At 54.2% G+C, this 11,223-nt stretch overlaps 1 protein-coding gene across 1 annotated transcript; it reads right to left on the minus strand.

Moving 5' to 3' along the window:
* Positions 1-7,533: 7,533 nt before the first annotated feature.
* On the minus strand, positions 7,534-11,019 carry GPR132 (G protein-coupled receptor 132). The gene is made up of 2 exons (XM_081048552.1): positions 10,915-11,019; positions 7,534-9,800 (listed from the first exon to the last, which is right to left on the minus strand). Exons 1-2 carry the CDS (start codon positions 10,919-10,921, stop codon positions 8,671-8,673), a joined length of 1,137 nt encoding a protein of 378 aa, XP_080904678.1. The 5' UTR covers positions 10,922-11,019; the 3' UTR covers positions 7,534-8,670.
* Positions 11,020-11,223: the final 204 nt, after the last annotated feature.

Genomic DNA, 11,223 nt, shown 5'->3' on the forward strand with positions numbered 1-11,223 from the left:
CTGCTCAGCGCCCACAAAGAGTCGCCACGGCGCCGCCCGCCCCGCCCGCTGATTGGCTGAGCAAGGGGACGGGGCCTCCGATTCAAACCGGGGGCGGGGCCTGGCTCCGGAGTTCCCGCGCGGCCGCGTTGGCCGTTGGGCTGGAGCCCTCAGCGCCCCGCCCCCACCGACTCCCACGTCCCCGCGCGCGGCTCTAGGGCGCCTGCGCCCTGCCACCCGGGGGCAGGGCGGGGCGGGAGGCGTGGGTGGGAGAGAACCGGAAGGGGGACGGGAGGAGCAGGAGGATCAGGGCGGGGCTTTAGGGAGTTAGGGGCGGGGCCTTGGGGAGGGGAGGGGAGGGGAGGGGGGAGGGGAGGGGAGGGGAGGGGAGAGGGGAGGGGGGGGGAGGGGAGGAGAGAAGAGAAGGGCGGCGGGGAGAGCAAAGGAGGCGAGGGCCGGGCAGCGGCTCCCTGGACAGCACGGGTCCCAACAGGGGCCTCCCAGGTCTACGTGTAAGAACTTAAACGGTCGACTGGCCAAAAAATAACTCTCAAAACCATAAAAGTAGAAAACGGGAGTTTGTTTTTTACATTATTTCTTAGTGGAAAGGGTGTGAAATAGGATACAAAATCCGGAATCCGTTCATCCCAGTACCATTTCTTAAACGCGGGCGGGGCTGCAGTGCTCTCCCAGTAGAAGCGCCCCGACCTCGGTGGGAAGCGCTGCACAAGCCGAGTGCGGGCCCTGTGCGCGCAGGCCTCCCCGGCGGCTTCTGAGAACACGCCCAAACGGAGGGAGGGGACGAGTTCCAGGCACAGGGACCGGCTGGACCAGTCGGGAGGTGAGGAGGAGGGGCCTCGCTGCACTGAGAGGGAGCCTGTCACTCAGAATATTGAAGCCAGGGTGGGCTTTCCTCGCAGTACGATGGAGACCATTGCTCAGAAGAGGGGCGGGCCCTGAACTGGGCTTGAAAAGAATCACTGTTGAAATTGATTGGAGGAGGCGGAAGTAGAACGCCCAGTTAGGTCACCGCAGTCCTGGGGTGAAAGTCAGTGGCTGTGATAAATGTGATGACCTAAATATTTAAAGGGTATGCGTGTCAAACAGGGGAAAGACTAGGGGAAAATTTTGCTCCCAACCATATGCCACACAAAAGACTGAATTTCTTAATACCTGGATATTCTGCAAATAGGAAGACCAACAAACCAGCAGAAAGTGCAAAGGATGTTGACACACGGTTCAGAGCAAAGGAAAAAATATGCTGGTAAGCTGGACTGAAGGCACTCAGCCTCCGAGCAAGAGCCACGCAAGTGAAGCTACGTGGATTTCCACTGCCAGACTGGCAAAGATCCAAAATGCCCTCTGGAGTAAGGTGATAACCTTCCAGAGCCTTCATTCTTTCTCACTCAAAATTTCCAGCACGAAATTAAAAAAAATTAACAGGACACAAGAGCAAAACATGGCAAAAAAGGGGGAAAAAACCCAGATAACAGACTCATGGTTGGCCACAATATTGGAGTTACCGTTGTTTGTTTATTTGTTTTAAGGAACTGTTGTATTCAAGAAAATTAATGACAAGGAGAATAAAGAATGGGAGAAATTGCATTAACCTTATACAGAGTCTTCCAGGTAGTGAAGAAGGAATTCTCCCCAGCTTATCAGGAGCCGGCTTAACCTCGGTGCTAAAACTTGAGAAGATAACAAGGAAGGAAAACTACAGGCTAGTCTCTCTTGCAACCATCCTTCAAAATTCCAAACAAAATCGTAGCAAATCAAACCCAGAAATAAATAAAAAAAAGAACACATCACTACCAATTAGGTTTATTCCAGGAATGGAAAGCATTCCAGAAATGCTTTAACATTCAACAAACCAATGTAATGCATCCCATTAATAAAATGAAGGAGAATAAAAAAATAAACATCTCCGGTGGAGAAGAATTATCTGATAAAATTCAACACAAATTCATGATAAAATATGTAGGAACCTGAAAGTAAGGTGCCAGGTTAGCAGCAGTCCACAGAACCACCCTCGGTTCTGATATTCACTGCACTCTTGGGGGTCACTAAGACCACTCTCAGCTTCAGTAATTCACTAGGACTCAAAATACTTGCTGAAAACTGTTACACTCACAGTTATGATTATTAGCGTGAAAGCATACAGGTTAAAGTCAGCCAGAAGAGGTGCATGGGGCAGGGTCCAGGAGGGTCCATGCATGGAGCGGGCACACCTGACAGCCCCTGGCCGCTAGCTAACAGACACCACTAGCAGGCAGGACGTCCCGAGAGTTTGGAGATCACCTCCCAGGATGCCAGGGCAAGGACCAGACCTGGCCTTTGGCATGGATCACTTCTTCACTGCACAACAAGGGACCTCCCTGTAGCTGAATAAAGTGTATTTACAAAAAACCTGTAGGAAATGGTGTAATGTGTGGACTAGAAAGGGGTCACATACTAAACCTGACAAGCTCAGGAGGGCCACATGGCAGTGACAAGCTCAGTAATGAGATGGTCTGAACACAGGATGGTCTGAACATCAAAATTCTTAACTAAAGGCGGGTCATGGCGGGTAGTCACGTCCTACGCCTGTAGCTTCCTTGACAAAGGTCTCTCTTTACCTGAAGTGAGCCTGTCTGTTGTCTTTTTGCATCTAAGATAACATACCTTTGAAATGTCAGAGGAATCTCCTTCCCCAGACCCCTCAGGGCACAACCTCCCACCAGAGCCCAGACCACAGATCCCCTCACTGTTATTTTGTTGTTCCCATACCATCTCCATGTGCAGGTTAGCAGCAGTGTTAATTGTTGTCTGTCCTGTACCCACCCATGTAAAGGAGTGTGTGTCTCTCCGTTTTCCTTTTTATCCGAGAGATCTCCCCCAGACATCTCCCCGCTTTGCTGTCTCCCACCCCCTTAACGTACCACCCGTGGATTCCATATAAACCCCCCTTATGTCTCCTCCTTTGATTCTAATGTATAAAATAAGCTGCAAAACTGCCATTCTCTGGAGCATTTTCTCAATCCCTTGAGATCCTGCTTCCCAGAAATCATCAGTTTAGCGCAGAAAAACTCATAAAAGTTATCCACAGTTTGAGGTGTTTCTTGCGTCAACAAATGCGTAGTGAAACAGTGCAGATGTGGAAGTTCCATCCTGTGGTCGGGAAGATGTCTGCTCCCCCCACTCCTGCCAACCTTATGCTGCAGGGCCTAGAGGCCAGAAAAGGAAGTAACAGGTATAAGATTTAAAAATAACTGAAATCATTATTCCCTGAAGAGAAGAAATCCAAAGAATCTTGTCGCAGCTGGCTCAGCGCCGTAACAAAATACCATGGGGGGTGACTTAGCCACAGAAATGTACTTCTCATCATTCTGGAGGCCGGGAGTCCAAGACAAGGTTCCAACAAGGTTGGGCATCTGGTGACAGTTCTCTTCCTGGCTTGCAGACAGCAGTTTAGAGAGAGACAGATAGATAGCTCTTTCTCTTCTTAATAAGGCCACCAATCCTACCAGATCAGCACCCCACCCTTCTGACCGCATTTACCCCCAGTCACCTCTTAAAAGCCCTGTTCTCGAAGACAGTCACACGTGAATTTGAGTAGGACAGAGTTCAGTCCATAGCAAATCTCCAGATAATAAAGATCACATTAATAAAGAATTAAGCACAACTGTCAGATAAACAGTCAATACAGGAAAATCAATTACATTTCTATACAAGTAACAAACTATTTTTATATTAAAAAATTTTTTTAATGATACCATTTGCAAAGCATCAAAAACATCAGCGCCCAGGGATAAATCTAACAATGAAACACAAGGCCTGAATGTGGAAAAGTGCAAATCACGGCTGAGAGAAATTAACAACTCTGTAAATGGTAGACGAATATACCAGGGCCACAGATCAAAGGACTCATCTTGTCAAGGTGTCAGCTTTCACCAAACTTACCTTTAGATTCACGCAATTCATTGAGATCCCAGCTTGCTTGCTTTCTAAAATTGATACGGAAATACATAAAGCCAAGACAGTCTGGAGGGAGGTCAGCAAAGCTATGATTTGGGACAAGTTTTGGAGAACCACGTGGCAAAGCCACACAGTCTATGATTCCGCCATTGTGCTCCTTGGGGATGTGTGTACACACGATCACAGAAAGGCTCGCACAAGAAGATTCCTAGGAGGGCTATCCGTTGTAGCCCCAAACTGGAAACAACCCCAATGCCCTCAACAGGACAATGGACTGTCTCTGCAGGGCTTTGGGGCCACAGTCGGACAGGAGGGGGCCTTATGTGTCTATTTTTTTAAAACAGCTTCACTGAGATGTAATCGCATGCCACACAGCCATTGTTTTCAGTGCACTTCCACACGTACAGCCACCACCACAGCCATTCAGCACCTTCCATCACCTCAGAAGGAGCCATGTGCCCTTTGCTGTCCCATTGTCCCCTCCTCAGCCCTGGCAATTGCTAACCCACTTTCCATCGCTACGGACTCCCCTCTTCTGGATACCTCATGTACGTGGCACTGTGGCTGTGTGGCCCTGGCATCTGGGCTCTCTCACGCAGCATGGTGTTTTGGGGGCTACCGCACGTTGTGGGTTGCTGGTGCTGAGTCATCTTCCCTTGCGAGATGCGCCACGTCTTGTTATGCATGTGTGGCTGGGCGTGGAGGACCAGCAGGACTGGCACACATGCGCAGGTGGGGGTGGGAGAGGCACATGTGGGCAGGTGGGGGGTTGCTTTCCCCTTTGGGGTGCTGTGGACAGTGCTGTGTGATCATGGGGTGCACTGTGCTTCCCCTTCTCTTGGGGAGAACGTAGGAGTGGCACTGCCAGTCGTGGGGTAACTCCACGTTTGATCTGGAGAGCCATCAGACTGTTTCCATCGTAGCTGCCACACCCACCATAACCACGGGGTCCAAATTCATGGCTCTGGCCATCCCAGTGGGTGTGGAGGCCATGAGTCCTGAGGGAGGCACGGAGGCACCTGTGTGATGGGCAGCAGGTGGCAGGTGAGCACCAGATGCCTCCTAGGAGGGTGTCCCCACTGCACGCTTGGCCACTGCCACGCTGCCCTGCAGGGCTTCTGTGCCCCTCTGGGACCTGGGCCACAGGTCTGTCCATGCGTGGCTGCCCCTGCCCCACTGGTCCCTCCCACCCAGGAGTGGACTCCAGGCTCCCCTCCCCACCTGACCCCAGCCCTGATGCCCACCCCGCCCCAAGGTTCTCGCAGTTAACACTGAGGCCAGGGGCCAGCTAAGGTCACGGTCACTGACAGAGTGGCTGTCTGTGTCAGTGGGCCTCCTTCTCAGACGCGGCGTGGAGCCCGGGGGACTCGCGGGGTCGGTCGCCTCTGGGTGGGCCGGCTCCGCAAGCCCGAGTTTTCACGCGGCCGACACCTGGAGCACAGTCACTCCGTTGTACCTGCTGCCCCTGGAGGCCGCGGCCGAGTCTCAAGGGCTCGTTCGGCCGCGCGGCGCCCTCTAGGGGCCACCACGGGGACACACGGCCTTTGTATGAATGAACTTGGAAAGACCACCCGGGAGCCACCACTGTGTGTCTCTGGTCGCTCAGTAGTAAGCAACCTTAATTAAGCAGGACAGGCATGATATTGATTAATGCCCCAACAGCCCTGCGAGCAGGGATGGCGGCCATTCCCAAATTAGTGAAGAAACTGAGGCACAGAGGGGTGAGACAGCTTGTCCATAAGAAGTTGTCTTCAGAAGTCCTGGGGGTTTTCAGATGGCGTTAGGGTAATGCCAGGCAGCCTGGGCCACTGCCCCACTAGGACTAAGTTCTCCGATAGGTATCAGCACCCCAGAGCCATCCACCAGCACACTTGACATTCCAGACGGCCTGGCATAGGCGGCAACCCCATGACCCTCCCCTGGTACATCCCTCCCATAGGGTCGGGAGGCTTTGGGCCAGGTATGCCCTCTTGGGCCATGCCACCTCTTTGAGACCAATTCAGATGGTGGGACCCCAGAGTCCCCAGCCAAACGGTTCTGAGCCCACCTCCTCGGGCTGCACAGCCTCCCCCAGGCGCTGGCAGTACCAAGTGGAGTGGAGGGGAGCCGAGCAGGGCCTGATCTTGCAGCTGTGTTTGTCAGGGTAGGAAGCTGGAACGTGTCTGGTTGAAGGTCCATTAGGTTGTTTGGTAACTTGTTAAATATTGGACTCATGTGAGTGCTGAAAGAGTCAGGGGGCCTGGCTGGCACAGGCCTTACCCATGCACAGCCATCTGTCCCCACATCGTGACTTGGGGAGAAATGAGGGGCCTAGTCAGGGGCAGATCCTGTCCGGGGTGCTGGGAGTACAGCAATCAATCAATAGCAGGTGTCCAGTCCCTTGGGAGCCCCAGTCTGGGGACACACCTTTGGGAAGAGCTCAGAGTGTAGGGTGGCTTGGGGAGGTAGGGTCCCCTGCGGGACCCTCAGGACTCCCCTCCTAAGCTCTCACCTTCCTGCACAGACCTCAGGGCTTCAAGGGCAGACCTCACAGTCCCTGCCTCCCTCGTCCCTTCAGTCACTTTGGGTAGCATATTGTGGAGGGGACAGATGACAGGGAGGGAAGGAATGAACCAGTGAATGGATGGATGGGTGGGTGAGTGAGTGAGTGAAAGTCTCACACTTGAGCTGTCTGTGGCTCTCAGCACTGCTGGTCCCTCCTGCAAAGTTTCCATTAGCATATGTGTGAGATGAAAGGTTTGTGGTCACAATGAGGTCATCACTAACCGTCTGGGAGGGGAGCGTGGTGAGCACATAATGCAATATACAGATGATGCATTACAGATGTTATTAACGAATGTCACCCAATAAATGTAAATAAATTAAAAAAGAACAGACATGGGGGTGGCCGGTTTTCTCAGTGGTTAGAGCACAGTGCTCATAACACCAAAGTCACTGGTTCGAATCCCACATGGGCCAGTGACCTTCGTCCTCCACAACTAGATTGAAAACAACGACTTGACTTGGAGCTGAGCTGCTCCCCTCACAACTAGATTGAAAACAAGAACTTGACATGGAGCTAATGGGTCCTTGAAAAACACTGTTCCCCAATATTCCCCAATAAACATTTAATTAATAAAAACAAAGACACGGAGACATGCAGAGGAGGCGGCTCCCTGAGGACGGAGACAGAGATGGGAGTGATGAGGCCAGCAGCCCAGGAAGGCCACGGTTGCCAGCAGTCCTGGGAGCTGGGAGAGAGGTTGGCACAGGCTGTCCCTCGGAGCCTCCAGGAGGATCCAGCCCTGAGACACCTTCCTCTTGGGCTTCCTACCCCCAGAACTGTGAGCCACCCAGTTTGTGGTTATTAGTTACAGCTGCCCCAAGAGACTAATACATGACCCACCATCAGAATTTCGTTACCTGTCCCTCTCACTGTCTACTCTCACCCCAGCCCTGAATATTCCAGACTGTTCTAGAACCCCCACCCATCACTTTGCAAGCCCAGGGCACATGCCCCTGTCCCCAGCCTGGCCTCTGAGAGAGCCCTGGAGGGAAACGTTTACATGAGAAGGCAAAATGACATTATTTCATTTAAAGAGGAAGATGGGACTGACGCATGCATTTTTGCGTTTTTATTTCTGAAGCCAGTTTCTATATGTGTGTTCTCAGTGTGTCGTGGAGAACACAGTGGGCAGCTGCCTCACAGAAACAAGAACACCATTTACACAACGGCCCACAGGCTGGACAACAAAGCTTGAATGTTCCCGGGGTGCCTGAGACAATGGTGGGGTCAACCCTTACGCTGACCGGTGAAGTGGGTGTCATTGGCCCTGTTGCAGATGGGGAAACAGAGGTGGCAATGTGACCTGGCCTAGAAGAGGCTTGTCAGGGGCAGAGCCAGGATCTGTGTCTGAGTTGTGCAGTTCCCAGGGAGCCCACTTTCTCGTGGCCACACAGCAGATCCAGTCCTGCGCTCTGTCACACCTTGGTGAGGGCTGGAGGCCGAGGGTCCATTACCTGCTTGTTCCTCATTCGCCCTGTCCCGAGGCTGCGGCTGCCTCGCTGACAATGATCCAGGAGGCCTTGGCACAAAGGGACTGCCGCCATTCTCTGAGCCTCCTTGGCTGCTGTTACTCTTCCTGGGGGCTCCCGGCATTTCCAGCCATTGGTGTTCCTGAAAATGCATTCCTGACAGACGACACATGGGCTGACTGCTGGAAGCCAGAGCCGCTGGGACCCATGCCACAGCTCCCCTGAGGGGTCCACGGCAGCCTTCAGAATCACTTGCTTGGCACAGAGCCAGCCCAGCAGAGGCCCCACAGTGCCCAAGCATGTGTGAAGGTGTGCAGTTTGTAGACGTTCTAAGACACAAGCACAAAGGCCCTGCCACAGTCATCAAGCAACACCCACAGCAAAGCTTGGAAAATAAAGTCATCAGCACAGATGCTGACCGGGCACCTCCCTGAGCACGGCATGTGCCAGCTGCCAGCAGCAGCAGGCGGGCACGAGGCCTCTGACAAAAGCCCTGCTGTTTGCCAACAGCCAAGTGAGCTGGCCAGGACAAGCCACGGATGAGGGGCCTCCCTGCAGCCTGGGACAGTCACCCTTTCCCTGGGCATGCTGCCACCTGCTGTGTGGGGCCCTGTGGGCAAGCCTGGGGGGCAGGGACCCAAGCTGCAGGGGCTCATGAGAATTGGGTGGCACGTCTCCCAGAAGGGCCTCCAGGGCCAGCACTGGGGACATTGGCTGGTAGACTCAGCAGGACTCCTCCCCGAGCCTCTCCAGGCTACACAGAGAGGCCCACGTGTCCGGCTGTGGCCTTGGGGGCTGGACAGGCCTGGGGAACATGTGGCCATTTGCCAGCGACATGGGTGAGCACTCCTCCTCTGAGTCCTTGAAGCACGTGACCTTGGTGACATCGGTCTTGGCAAGCCACTTTTTCCACTCCCTGTGGATTCTGGACACCTCTTGTCGTGAGTGGTCCGTGGCTAGGACATAGATGATGGGGTCGGCCACACTGCTCACCGTGGACAGGCACAGGGACACCACGGACACCGTGCACACTCGGACTTCGAAGTCGCACACGCAGACCTTGTCCCCTCTGTAGTAGGAGAAGGCGGCAGCCTTGACCAGCAGCAGCACGTGGTAGGGCGCGAAGCACAGCAGGAAGATACCCACGACTGCCGCGGCCGTGCGCCTCACACGGGCCTTGGAAGCGGCGCTCAGGCCCTCGCTCAGCTCCACGCTCCTCAGCACGCGCTGGTTGGTGAAGGCGATGATGGACAGCGGCACCGCGAAGCCCGCGGCGAAGCGCGCGTAGTAGTAGCGCGCGGTCCGGCCGTCCATGGGCACCGTCTCGAAGCAGGTGTCCCTGTGCTCCGTGTCAAACACCGGGTAGTGGACCAGCCCGACCAGCAGGAAGGCCGACGCGCACACGACGATGGCGGTCTTCTGCTGCCGGTGGCCGCGGCTCTCCAGCGCATACACCACGGCCACGAAGCGGTCGCAGGACACGCAGCACAGCAGCAGGACACTGACGTACAGATTGCAGAAGAAGATGTAGGCCGTCACCTTGCAGGCCCACGGGCCCAGCGTCCAGCGGTGCTGGTTCTGCACGTACAGCGCCCAGAGCGGCAGGGTGCTGGCGTACAGCGCCTCGCACAGCGCCAGCCCCGACAGGTACACGGCCAGCACGTTGCCCCGCAGGGCCCGCCCCAGGGCCAGCCAGCCCGTCAGGCAGTTGGCGGGCAGCCCCAGCGCGCACACCGCACAGTACAGCGTCACCACGAAAACCCTGCTGTCCTCAAAGGGCACGCTGCAGTTCGCGGGGTCCACACCGGGGAACGGAGGCACAGGGACAGGGGGGGTCACCGGGGTGGCGTTCCCTGTGGGGCAGAGACAAGCATGAGGATGGGTGCCCCTGGCGACTGCCTGGAAGGGACTTTAGGGCACTAAGAGAGGACAAGGTTCTCCGTCCCTCCACACCAGACACGCCAGGAGCTTCAAATGCCCAAACGGGTTCCTCTGAGGCCGCCTTAGATCTTTGATCTACCACCCGATGGCATTGTAGCCACAGAACACAGGCTGTGCCACACCGAGTCCTTGCCACTCGCTGAGGTCATTTTTCAAAAGGCGTGTTTGTATACTTGAAAAGAAACTTTCTTCTCTAACTGCTGAGTGAGGGCTCTGTTATGCAGTCTTCACAGAGTCTGAGGTCAGGTGAGATAGGTGATACCTGTCTGTGCTCAGGCTGTCCCCACCTGGACAGCTGGCTCTGCCCTCCGACCCCTGCTACCTCGTAAGGCCTCCCTGACTCCCAGCACAGCCCCATGGACAGTCACACCCTTGGGGGTAGAGGGGTGGGGGATGGTAGACAGAATCCAACACCCAGGTAGGGATCTCTGTGGAGCACCTCTGGTTCCCCCTGTTTCCTACCGCCCCATCAACACTGCCCACCCTCTGCACTGGCTACTGGGCTCTGATTGTAGTTTAGTCCCATGCCACCTGCTCAGAGCCACACAGGGCAGCTGGGCACTCGGCCTGCGGCTCCACCTTCCTATGCCAAGTGACCAGTCCTGGCTGTGCCGGTGAAAGCCTGCCCACTGCCCCAGGTGGCCTCCTTCCTGAGGTGGGGTCAGAGGATTCCCCCAGAAGGGGAGAGAAAGCTCCCGTGGGGCACTTGTGACAGCTCTGTGGCCGGGCATTGGGTTTCTCACAAGAAATGGAGCTACGTGAGTTCCAAATGGACACCCGAGCCTCTGGCTCTCCCCTCAGCCCCAATTCTGGTCTTTCTGGCTCCTCAGAAGGACAAAAAACGGGTACTCTTGATGGGATGGAAAGCCTGTGACTTTATCATTTCTGAGTGTGAATCTATATTTGAATGCTAATTTTTGATGTAATTATCCCCATTCCAGGACAAAGTACACTGCAGAGATTCTTACAGTCTCCCTCCTAAGTGTTTAAAGTCAAAGGAGGCATGGGGGGGGGTGGCTCTCTCACCTGACATATTCACAGGCCCCAGTGTCACAGAGGCTCCACAACAGCCTTTCCAGTGCACGTCACGTCCTGTTGCTCCTGTTGAGAAGGTCACTCAGAGTTTAAAACCTGGAGGAAAAGTAGGTTAAAATTGCTTTAGAGAAATCAGATTAAATCATAAATTAAGTCATCAACAAATGGTTAGTGAGCATTTATTATGAGAACAATCTTATATTTATCCTGTGGGAAATGACAGTTCCTTAATATATAAAGAACTCCTGCAAATTAACAAAAATAAGTGTCAAAGCCAGTAAGCAGATAATTCACAGAAGA

The sequence above is a fragment of the Rhinolophus hipposideros genome, assembly GCF_964194185.1.
Source record: "Rhinolophus hipposideros genome assembly, chromosome: 5".
Lineage (NCBI taxonomy): Eukaryota > Metazoa > Chordata > Mammalia > Chiroptera > Rhinolophidae > Rhinolophus > Rhinolophus hipposideros.